General features: G+C 36.7%; 1 protein-coding gene across 1 annotated transcript in view; it reads left to right on the top strand.

The window, feature by feature from the left end:
• LOC101746942 (zinc finger protein 208) overlaps nucleotides 1–12,746 on the top strand; it is an 87,123-nt gene that overhangs the window by 64,073 nt on the left and 10,304 nt on the right. The window contains exons 5-7 of the mRNA XM_062675838.1: nucleotides 4,745–5,011; nucleotides 8,807–10,025; nucleotides 10,069–10,082. Coding sequence (XP_062531822.1) covers nucleotides 4,745–5,011; nucleotides 8,807–10,025; nucleotides 10,069–10,082 — 1,500 coding nt within the window. The remainder of the gene's footprint in view (nucleotides 1–4,744; nucleotides 5,012–8,806; nucleotides 10,026–10,068; nucleotides 10,083–12,746) is intronic.

Genomic DNA, 12,746 nt, shown 5'->3' with positions numbered 1-12,746 from the left:
TTTTGCACACGATTAAGAAATGTTCATGTGAATATTGTGTTAGCTTTGCTTTAATTGAAACTCGTTTTTTTATTTAGATTTTTAATGTCTGGCATTTTTAATGTAAACGAACAAGGTTATGTTCAGTGTCACGAGATTTCATTTGACGAATACTGCTTGTGGAGGTTAAAAGCTACTGAATTCTACCAAAAGAGAACGAGAAACTATCTAACTAACTACTAAATATCTATTATATTTTGTTGCTGTCGTGTTACATGGTAACAACATGAATGTTACTTTGATTTAACGATAAAATAATAAAATTAACAAAGAAACCGCCATTAATTAAAGAAATCAATGCTTTTTTAAAATTAAATTCTAAATAAAAACATTATTAAAAAATTAAAATAATAATATGGAGGTTAAAATTCTTCGTCTTTATGTTGGGAAACATTTTCATAAAGTTGTTTTGAGTCAATTAATTTGTTAATAATTTTATAAAACTTCTTTCAGGATCAAATCTGCGACATCCATCCTCCCTCCAACTGTCGTAGCCCTGTAGCGTCGAACTAGAAGTAGACATTAAATTCTAGACATTATTCTAGACATTATTAAAGACAAGAAACCTGGCAACTTTACCACTTTTCAGCCGACAAAAAAGTTTGGAAAGGTTTTTCTTAAAAAATCTCTATGAGAATATATAGAGCAATCAATCATCTTGATAGTGCATTTTTCTTAAATATTATTGATATTTAAGTCCAAAAACAAAAATGGCAAAGTTAAGCATCACTTGTGGTAAGATTGCCATACACAAATTTCGAATGAAATAAATGGAATTACTATAAAATGTCATTGTTGTCATTGCCCACACGCTTGGTCACAGTAAAAATATACTAAAAACTTATCATATTCCCGACTAGCAATGGAAATATCTACAATGTGGCAAATTTAGTAGCCTATTTTAGACTTTTTCAAACAAGAAATGGGAGTCAGGGTTGTCATAAGATTAAAAAATATTTAGATTATAAAAAAACTTTAATAAATATAGGGTACCTACATGTTCTTCACATTTACACGCTATATCAACATTAAGATGGCTTGAAAGATAGTCGCCTATAATCAACTTTGGACCATCCAGGTTGTCTGCCCATGGTATGATAACTGAAGTAAACCAGCCTTGGAAAACTGTCGAGTCGAACCAACCAGATTTACTCCTATTATATCGCGCATTGTCAGCCCCATTTTCGCACCACACTGTCCATAAATGCTCAGCCTTGTAAACTGTATAATTATGTAGGTAACAGAGTACTATCTGCCGTCTAGAAATAGGTCCTTTGGGAATATTATATACGTTCGAATATATATACGTTCCGGATATTTTACGTTACGTTTAAACATACATTTTGTTGAACCAGGATTATCTGAGAGATTGGTCTCATCATAATCTAAAATGTTTTGAGAGGGTATATTATCAAGAGAATTACGTAAATTTTAAAAAGTCAAAAAATACATTATGTTGTACCAGGATTATCTGAGAGATTGGTCTCATCATAATCTAAAATGTTTTGAGACGGTATATTATCAAGAGAATTACGTAAATTTTAAAAAGTCAAAAAATACATTATGTTGAACCAGGATTATCTGAGAGATTGGTCTCATCATAATCTAAAATGTTTTGAGAGGGTATATTATCAAGAGAATTACGTAAATTTTAAAAAGTCAAAAAATACATTATGTTGAACCAGGATTATCTGAGAGATTGGTCTCATCATAATCTAAAATGTTTCGAGAGGGTATATTATCAAGAGAATCATGTAATTTTTAAAAAGTCAGTCACCAGTATTAGTGGAAGCGCGAACTCTTTTAATGTTTTGCGTGACTCTTTCTGTTAACTTTTCTTTATAGCGGGTCAAAACCATTTTTAACCCACCATTTTCCAGGAAGGCTGTCACTAAACAAATTCCCCTTATTATTTTTATTCAAGTAAGTGCGGACGATGAGCCTAGGTTCCAATCTCGACACAGGTGTCCCAAAATCTGCTGCCGCGTCATTTACTATTATTATATCTAGTTCTTCGGTAGCAGTAAGTCGTTGCTGGGCGGGCTCCTGGCTTTTTTGGGTGTTTATTTTTTACTTTATTGTCTATTGTTCTTCTGGGAATTCGAAATTTGCATTGATGCCTCTAATGATCAAATAATTTTGCGGCTTGCCAGATCCACTGCGGTGTCTAGCATTTGAGACGAATAATTTTTATAGGACCTACTCCCCAACACATGTATTGAACGGCTACCGTCCATTTTCCACGATAATATAATGATATTAATACGTGAAGCAAAAACTTTGTACCCCTTTTATCCTCAGGTAAGACCTTGGTATTAGGGACATTATGGTTAATTTTGTTTGAAATTTCTTGGTATTATCACATTCCAAGAGGAATACGTCGAATTTACAAGTCACCCTGTATAATATAATCTCGATGGTTAAAATTAAAAAAGGATAAAAGGAATGTATTAGATGATTGGAACTGACTCACAGTGAATGGTGCAACCTCCTTCTTTGTGTCAGCAAAATTGGTTCCTGTGCAGTTATGTGCTTCCTAATTGTATGTTGAATGTTGTGTTTAATTCCTTGATGCCGATGTCTTCAGCGATCTTTGTTTTATCCAGCCGGTGTAGGCGCCGACGACTTGAAAATGGCGGCTAAGCGTCAGTTTTCAAATTGTATTGTTCGCGGATTGTCGATCCAATTGTTTCACGGGAGAAGGACCATAATAATATGTTGCGTTGTGATAATTAAGCGTGGACTGTATTTTTTAAATTAAATTTTTATTGAATCTTTATATTACAAACTAGCTGACCCGGCAGACTTCGTAGTACCTCAATCGATAAATAAAAGACCTAAACTTTTATATAAAATAAACTTAAAATAAACAAAAGGAATCCGTCCGACGGGGAAACATCAAAGGAAAAACAAAATTGTTATTTTTATTTAATTCCGAGAATTTTCATATTGGAACGAAGTTCCTTACGGCAGGCTTGGAGGGGATAGGGATTTTGCTGCGCGATCGAACTGAAAAAAATGTGATAGTAAAACCGTAAGAAAAAATCCGTGGAAAAAAGTGCGTGGAATAAAACCGTTAAATGAGACGTGCGTAGGCGCGACAGTCGTATACACAAGCGAGTAGTGTATAATACCTTTCTCTTTCTCCCTCTTTCTTTTCGTTCTCTCATCCCTTCTCTCTCTATTTTGTAATTATTTATATTACTATGTAATTTTATGTTGTCAAACAAAAATAAAGAGACATATTTTGTTATTTTAATTGATAATTGGAATTACGATTTTATTTTTATTTTACGTAATTTATTATTTCCTAAAATACTGAATTTCCTAAATACTTTGCTGTACTTAAATAAAAATTAATCAGCAAAATTTAAGAAAAAAATCAAGAAAACCAACATAAAATTGAGCACGATTTTTTTTTTTGCAAATTGTGTCGTTTCTACATTAGCCGAAGGAACTTCGTTCCTACCTGGTGTCCCACGACACCACATAATTAGTTTTTTTTTTATTGCTTATGGGTGGACGAGCTCACAGCCCACCTGGTGTGAAGTGGTTACTAAAGCCCATAGACATCTACAACGTAAATGCGCCACCATCTTGAGATATAAGTTCTAAGGTCTAAGGTTCTAAGTTTCTAAGGTCTCATGTAGTTATAACGGTTGCCCCGCCCTTCAAACCGAAACGCATTACTGCTTCACGGCAGAAATAAAAATATTTATATTTATAAATAATTTCTTTAAAAATCTTCCTCTGGAGGCTCTCGTTCGGTAGTAGTTGGCCATTGTAGAATTTCTCTATAAAAATTTGTAAATTCTGCCGGTATGTATTGTTTCACCTTTGAAACGTCTTCAATTTTTAGGTGATTAATAGGTACTTTACCACTATAGGCTGGATTATCTTGGCTAGGTAAGTTACTGCAAGTACCTTTTACTTTCGAAAAACGTAAATCTCTTGAGAAATATTGTTATCTATGTATTTTTTTGCGTTTACTTCACCAGGTTTTCTGGGATCAAAAACAAACTCATAATAAGTTGATACCTGAAAAGTAACTTTTTGATTTTTAGGCACACCTTTTCCGTAACTTCTCAATGATAAAGGTTTAGCTTTAAAATTTATTTGTGCCCATTTCTTAAAATCAATAATATCTTCTGTATTGACTGTTTCAACGTTAAATTTCTCGGTGTTGCTGGATTGTATTATAAGATCAATATACTGCTGATGGGTGAATACGCGATCTTCACCTCTGATTTTCCGTTTGAGAACTAAAAAATTTCTGTCACAATCAATAAAAGAGTGGCGGCCTCGTACTGGAAAATATGTATTGACCATTATATTTCTTTGCACAGACACTGCCATCGAAAATAGGATAACCGTATTATTCTTGTTCTGTCCAAGGCAACCGTCACAGAAAAGATGTACTTTGTCGTAAATATTGTTTTTTTTATTATCAAAATTTGACATTTACGTGTTTAACATTTTTCTCACAACGAGCCGAATGTGTTTGTTCGTACTTCTCCGTTATAATTCGTTTCTTTTTGACTTAAAAATAAATACCCACTACAATACGGTTATTAATGTCGAATGGTTTCAAAGACACCGCCAAACTTTAACTTTGATGTTGATGACATCGTTTCACAGTCAAGTGCTCTACCGTCTGTACTGATGCAAGTAGCTTGCATCGCTCCATCTAACTATATTTTTTCAGAGCCTCCGGACTTTCTAGTTGAAGACATATCGCTCATCTATAAGAATGAAAAGTTAAGCAATGCCGAGGATAATAAGACCGAGGAATCGTCAACGGTCCAAAATTCCCACTCGAATAAGACGGCAAAGTTTTCATCTGAATCTGAGAATTCGTCAGACTACTTTCTGCCCGTTAAGAGAGAAGGTGAATCAGTCAAAGCACCGACACAGCGCGATTTTAGTTCCGAATTCAATGTCTCTGCTGCCCAAGAAGGCCGAAGCATTGAAGGTGAGTCCGAAAATCTTTCACATTTAAATTCGGAATGTGCCGAAAAGTCCTCGGGCAGATTGGAATGTGTACCGAAAACACGAGGAAATGAGGAACATAAAGTTTGATTGTGAGAGAGACGCGACGGAAAGCGGCTCAATAGAGATCGTAAATTAAATTTGAACGGAGCTTTAGAATACGTCATTTGAAAAACGGGAAGAATAAAACAAATGAAAGCCCAATTGTTGCCAATGTTCCGTGGGATGTCAGCGAAAATTGACCGTGTAAGAAAGATGACGTTTTAAAGGCCTCTGGGAATTGGGGATCGAAATTTTCAATAGAATTACTTTGCCTATTACGTTAAGGAGCTAGAAAATAAAATTATAGTGGGTTTTCCCAAAAAGAATTCCGCTCTGCGATATTGCTTACCGACGATGCGTGAAAATTTCATAACTCAAACTATTAATGTTTGTGGTAATATGTTTCTAAGCTTGTTGGCAATAAGTTAGAATTTCGTTTCAACGGCGGTGGATAGAATTGAGTAATGGTTTCGGGTTTATAGAGAAGGATCGCCGTGGGGATACCTTTGAATAGCCCAGTAAAAGAAATCCAAATCCTAATTAAATAGTTTTATTTTTCTCACGTGCCGACGCTATGATGAGTAGAGTCGGAAATAAAATAAACGTGTAAGATATTAACAGATGTGTTTAGATAGATCATTGACTTATAAACTCCAATAAATCGTAGAATTAAAGTAATCTGGCGAAATATAAGCGTTGTTCGTATGCCTTTAAAAATCGGTGGAATTTTAGAAGTTGGACACACAATCGAAGCTGTTAGGATATTTATTTCAAAAGATTCTTTTAAAAAATGATATTGTTTGTAGTATAACGTGGTTCGGATTGTGAAAGCACCAATTTTTAATCCAAGGCTGTCCGTGTGTTGTTTATTCTAAAGAAATATTAAAGCTATCCCAGCCCTATTCGATTTTAAATGTCTGATTTGCAATGGTTATTGCGAGACATAACGGTCCAAATAATTAAGATTTCAAAACTGAATGACATTGTCGTAACGTCCAAATAACCAAAACTGAATCGTATTAGATTGTATTATACTATAAAATATTATTATATATATTTAATGAAATCATTTAGGAATAAGGATTCTTTAAAGATTTGATTTAAAAATTACATCACAGGTATAGGTTTCAAGAATAAGACAGAATAAACGAATCACAAATTTTGGTCTTAGATGATTGGTTGGCCATTAAATACCACTGACGATTAAATATATAGTAATAAATAATATTTAAATAGTATACTAATAAATAATATTTAAATAGTATAATAATAATTAAATAGTACCCAATGAAATAATAGCCAATTGTGTCGGAGGACATTTGAGAAACACGACTATTTATTAAGTAAAAATTTTTATACTCATGTTTTCTTCATTCATTCTGAGTCCTATCATAACATTTCGCTGTTCGGCATGAGGTCAAATATTCAAAATAACTTTCAGTTAAATTTATCTCCCTTAGATTTTTGTGTGATAAATGAAAGACTAGAAAATTAGAAACGAAAATTACCTACTAAAAAGAATTAAGACTAGAAATGAAAATTATAAAGCAGTGTACGGAATAGTTTTTAGCTTAAGGCAGTAATGATTTTACTGACCGAATTGTTAAAAATCAAATATGTCGCACCTTTAGACTTATAAAGACCCAACCCAAAAAGCGTTTTTTTTTAAAAACATCGATTAAAGTTCGCAAACCGAAAAAACGTAGAGGAAGGGGACGGTGTGAAAGAGACCAATGGATAGCTTTGTCCCTTTACAAGCTACTTCTGGTCATTTGATTATTAAAAGTCGCTGAAAATGTTTTTTTATTTATTGCTTAGATGGGTGGACGAGCTCACAGCCCACCTGGTGTTAAGTGGTTACTAGAGCCCATAGATATCCACAACGTAAATGCGCCACCCACCTTGAGATATAAGTTCTAAGGTCTCAGTATAGTTACAACGGCTGCCCCACCCTTCAAACCGAAACCCATAACTGCTGTACGGCAGAAAAGGGCAGGGCGGTGGTACCCACCCGCGCGGACTCACAAGAGGTCCTACCACCAGTAATTACGCAAATTATAATTTTGCGGGTTTCATTTTTGTTCTAGGTCCACTTTTTAATGGATATAGACGAAATCCAAAAATTTCGAAATGGGTCTCTATAATTCTAAAGGTGCGATGTGTCCTTTTAAATACGTGCAGCAGTTAATGCAATCATGAAAACATTCTCGTGTCTGTCTCATCTTGCTTTAAAAAATGACTGATAAAATACTTTAGTAGCAAAAAGTCTTCAGACTGGAGATCTGAGGTCACGTACTAATTTCAAATCTTCGAATTTAATATCTCACATAGAAGTCGATGTATTTAAGACGTGTGCCATTTAAGCTTTCTTTGAATTATTTGTCCGATAACATAGCAAATTGGGGGGTTCCATGTATAAAACAAACTTTAGACTAATTTGTACCGTAAATTTAACCTTAAAATTTCTGATATAAGATGAAAGTTAGACTCATTGCCACAAACGAAGATAAATACAGAATGATGACAGAATTACAGACAGATAGATTACACATTAACGTTAGGCAGCGGCTTGGCTCTGCCCTGGCATTGCTAAAGTCCATGGGCGACGGTAACCACTCACCATCAGGTGGGCCGTATGCTCGTCTGTCTACAAGGGCAAACAAATATATTTGTATATAGCATTCGTTTATACGCAGATTTCTTGACACTTTTTCTAATTCAATCACCTTTTATATTGTCAAGTATATCTCTATAAATTAGTTGTGACTATAACTAATAAACTCTGGCTCGGCTATTAATTTCTGGGCGGTAATAATTCTCATCACTTGCTGATAACTGTGGATATATGTGGGGCTTTTTAATATGTAAAAGTAATCAAAATATCAATTTTATTTAAGTTTGGTTTTACTGATACATTCGGAAAAGTTTTCATCACTGAAAACAGTTGATAAGAAATTTAAGGTTTTCACTTTTCTAATTAATACAGGTTTAAGTTCATTATGCTTCATATGTATTTACAAATAGGTAAATGAAAACCAAAAGTATTATAGAATACATTTCAAAATCAGTATATAGTTATATTTATCGTTATTTATAATCTTTCTCGACAAATTAAAAAAATTATTACTTTTAGGAATTGATGACCAGCTCGTGTGTAGACTAATAGACAGTTTCAAATCTATAATATTATACATGGATATGTGTGTCTGAGAATTTTTAGGATTAAATATTCTTGCAGTAATTGATCTATCTAGATAGCACAAAAGTACGGAGTCTAAAAAGTACAGAGGAGAAGCCTTTTTTTTCATATATTTATTTTCAATAAATAATCAATTTTGTTTGTTAATAATCTTGTGATGATAATCGTAGTTGTAAGATATCAGAATACCTGCTTAATAAGGATATGAATGTGTATCTCCGCGTTACTTGAATACATTGGTATCGACCCCAAATCTAATGTAATCTTAAAAACGATTTCTTTTACTAAAATATGTATAACGTTTTCAAACATTCCAACACTGAATTATGAATGTTCACAAATTAACTTTGAAATCGCTAAATCGAACGCTAAGCAATATCGTAGTGACGGAGACGACGATGTATCGACGAAAAATAAAATTAAAAAAAAGTTATATAAGACGAGCGATTCGTAAAATAGCGCCCCGAAGACCGCACTAGAAATAAGGATACCGTAAAGTGGCCGAAGTATTGAGATGTGCTCTCGTTTCTGTTGTAGGAACGGGCGGAGCCGCTCCGAAAAAACGAAGAGAAGACGTTAGCGCCACCCCAGAACGCGTAGAGCACAGGGTCAACCTGACCGCCATACTACAGTATTCGAACGCTAGCCCATTCCGAGACAAGACCATGCGAGGGTTCTCCTGCCTTTACTGCGCCAAAGCGTTCCCGAACATCGACGAACTAAGAGAGCACACCGCACAGCAGAAGGAGAAGAACAAAATCAACAAAATGATCGACTACAAGCTCAGCTACAACCCGATCAAAGTCGACATCACGAATCTGCGTTGCACCGTATGCGATTTGCCCCTGAAGGATCTCAACGAACTGAAAGACCACATCGTCACTGTACACAATAAAGTCATCCATAAACACATAAAGGACATCATCCTGCCGTTCCGTCTCGGAGACGGAAGCAATTTCACTTGCGTTTTGTGTTCGGTCGTTCATATATCATTCAAGAATCTCTATCATCATATGAGCAGTCATTACAGGAATTATTGTTGCAATAAATGCGGCGTTGGGTGCATCACAATAGCAGCGTTGAGGAAGCACCATAAAACCCACGCTCAAGGCGTATTCACCTGCGACTACTGCGAGAAGACATACGGGTCTCTAACGAAGAAGAGGAATCACGAGAAGGGGGTCCACGAAGGGGGCTGGCTGAGGAACAAATGTCCCCACTGTCCTGAGGTTTTCGTCAGCTACTACGACAGATCCGAACACCTGGTCAAGGTCCACAACCAGACCCCCATCCTGTACCCGTGCAACGCTTGTAACAAAATATACAAAAAGAAATTCGAATTGAATCGACATATAAAGCATCACCATCTACAGCAGAAGAACTTCGTCTGCGACAAATGCAACGCCATGTTCTTCTCGAAACGCGGCTTGGTGGATCACATAGCCAGGCACGAGGGCGCGGAGATGTTCTCGTGCGATATATGCGGCAAGTCCTTCTCCCGACTTCGGACCCTCAAAGAGCATCTGAGGATGCACGAAAACGACACTAGATACCAATGCAAAGTCTGTAAGCGGACCTTCATGCAGAAGGGCGGTCTGAAGAATCACGTCCGTCTCCACCAGGACAACTTGGACATCTTCAAGGAGTTCGACGATGTGAAACATCTGATCGATAATCGAGAGTTGACTTTGAAACAGATCGCAGCCGAGAATAAGAAGAAAGAGTTAGCGCAGAAACAACAGGGGTTATTCATGTAGTAATAAAATGAAAAATTATGAAGCTGTGTTTTTAATTTCTAGTGGCTTAGAATTGGGTCACCATCTTCCTCGTCAAACTCATCTATTACAATGAAGAGTTCGATGAGCGAACTAATCCATTAACACAGCCCAGTGATTTTCTCGCCGGATCTTCTCAGTGAATCGCGATTCTGATCCGGTGGTAGATTCTGCGAAGTACTGCTCTTACTAGGGCTGGTGTTACCTACCCGTCAGGACGTAGCTGGAATATCCCCTTAGGCTACTAGCTAATAGGTAGGTCTAGACTCTAAAGGAGCCAACTAGCCGGCGTTGTGTGGTCATTGGACTCGAGGGGCACGGATATATTGCGTTGAGTCACGAGGTCACAGTCTCAATAGGAGATCGTACTGATTTTCCAAAGTTAATTACGTTTGATGTCAATCAGAGCCGAAATAAATGACGAACCAACCATAAATTGTTCGAGGAATTGTTCGAGATGATACCGGCATCTCGTTTTTACCATCGCACCGCCCGCCACCGGAGTAGAGTTCATCCATACTACCTGGAGCCACTGCGGTCATCGACAGTGCGTTTCCAGAGGTCTTTCTTGCCACGTACCATCCGGCTATGGAATGAGCTCCCCTCCACGGTGTTTCCCGAGCGCTATGACATGTCCTTCTTTAAAAGAGGCTTGTGGAGAGTATTAAGCGGTAGGCAGCGGCTTGGCTCGGCCCCTGGCATTGCTGAAGTCCATGGGCGACGGTAACCACTCACCATCATATGTCGTATGCTCATCTGCCTACAAGGGCAATAAAAAAAAAATTTTAGACACTAATAGACAACTTTTAACCGCATATGATATAATCCGTTGTGATTGATGTTCAGTTTGAAGTACTGATAAAAAAACCCTATCCTTTGGACCAAACATTAAACAGTCTCCATCGCCCAAAGCGCGTCCCTTCGGGATCCTCCCAATCCACTCTCGGTGCTTTTAGGCAATCCAAGCACCGGTCACCGCTCTCGCCAAACCCGTCAAAGATTTCAACCTAGCCCATAAACTCAACCTACTGAATTTCTCTCGAGATTTTCTCGGTGGATTGCGATTCTGGTGGTTAGATTCTGCGAAGCACTGTTCTTGCTAGGGCTATGTTATCAAATTGCCAGGTTGAGCCCCCTGAACTCACCTATATGATATATGATATAAATTATGATTCTAGTATAACCCTTTGAGGTTAATAAGATAGGTAGGAAAAATATGTTAATTATCGTCATGAATTTAATATATCGTCTTCTTGCATTACAACTGTATAATTTCAAAACTTACTAATTTTACAGGAGAATGTCTTAAAGGTTTAACAAGTGATATTTTTAATATTAATCATCTTTGCAACATTGTCTTTTTTAATTTTTTACCAGTTACATTATCTGTCTTTTAAAGTAAGATAAAATTATGTATTAATTTTGTTAATAGTAGTCAAAACAAAGGTAAACTAAAAAAAAAAAACTAAAACTAAACTTCGCTCATTTGACAGTATTTATGAGAAAAATACTGGTGATACCAAATGATTCCGCATATTAACTCAATCTCGAATATATTTAGCAATTGTACACTTTTAATGCGAAATTACGATAGATGGTCTCTGACGTCACCGCTCAGATGACGTCAGAGACTGATGGCGTCAGCGACTGGCGCCACGTTGTTATGAAAAACGATGACGTCATTATGTTAAGTTGTCATTGCCTTCCATAGTGACAGTAAATAATACTCACTTTTCCAATGAATTCCATTTATTAGATTTCAAGTGTATAGCGATAACAACAGAGCTCTGCCTCGTTTGGCTGCTCGACACGGACTTGCTTAACTGGGTGGACGAGCTCACAGCCCAGCCGGTGTTAAGTGGTTACTGGAGCCCGTAGGCGTCTACAACGTAAATGCGCCACCCACCTTGAGATATGGGTTCTAAGGTCTCAAGTATAGTTAGAATGGCTGTCCTACCCTTCAAACCGAAACGCATTACTGCTTCACGGCAGAAACAGGCAGGTTGGTGGTACCTACCCGTACGGACTCACATGACGTCCTACCACCAGTGGAATGCGAGACGCGGTGACGCGAATGTTTTGTTATTATTGCCATAGCAGGCGGAACAGCTTCCGGCCTGGTCGCCCCGGTGGTCCGAGTATACTAATAAATTCATAACGATTCTGCTAACTTTTCCAACAGTATTTCGTCTTCTCGCATTAAAACTGTATAATATCAAAACTTACTAATTTTACAGGAGCGTTTTAAAGGTTTAACATATTGTGATATTTTTAATATTAATCATCTTTGCAACATTTATTTTTAATTTTTTACCAGCTACATTATCTGTCTTTTAAAGTAAGATAAAATTATGTATTAATTTTGTTAATAGTAGTCAAAAACTCAAAACATAAACTAAAAAAAACTAAAAAAAAAAGCTAAATACTATGCTCTTTTGGCAGTTTTTTTTATTGCCCTTGTAGGCAGACGAGCATACGGCCCATCTGATGGTAAGTGGTTACCATCGCCCATGGACTTCAGCAATACCAGAGGCAGAGCCAAGCCGCTGTCCACCATAAAGTACTCTCTGCAGGCCTCTATTCTCACAGACTTAATAATGAAGTTGGGATGGGAATTTGCATAAGGGGATGAGTTAATAGAATGGATTGGCTGACTCTCACGAGAGGGGTCTTGGCACTTTAGAATTGTGGAGAGAACTTAT

Source organism: Bombyx mori, chromosome 24 (assembly GCF_030269925.1).
Source record: "Bombyx mori chromosome 24, ASM3026992v2".
Lineage (NCBI taxonomy): Eukaryota > Metazoa > Arthropoda > Insecta > Lepidoptera > Bombycidae > Bombyx > Bombyx mori.
Note: the sequence above shows the minus strand (reverse complement) of the source record. Positions and strands in the feature narration are given on the sequence as shown.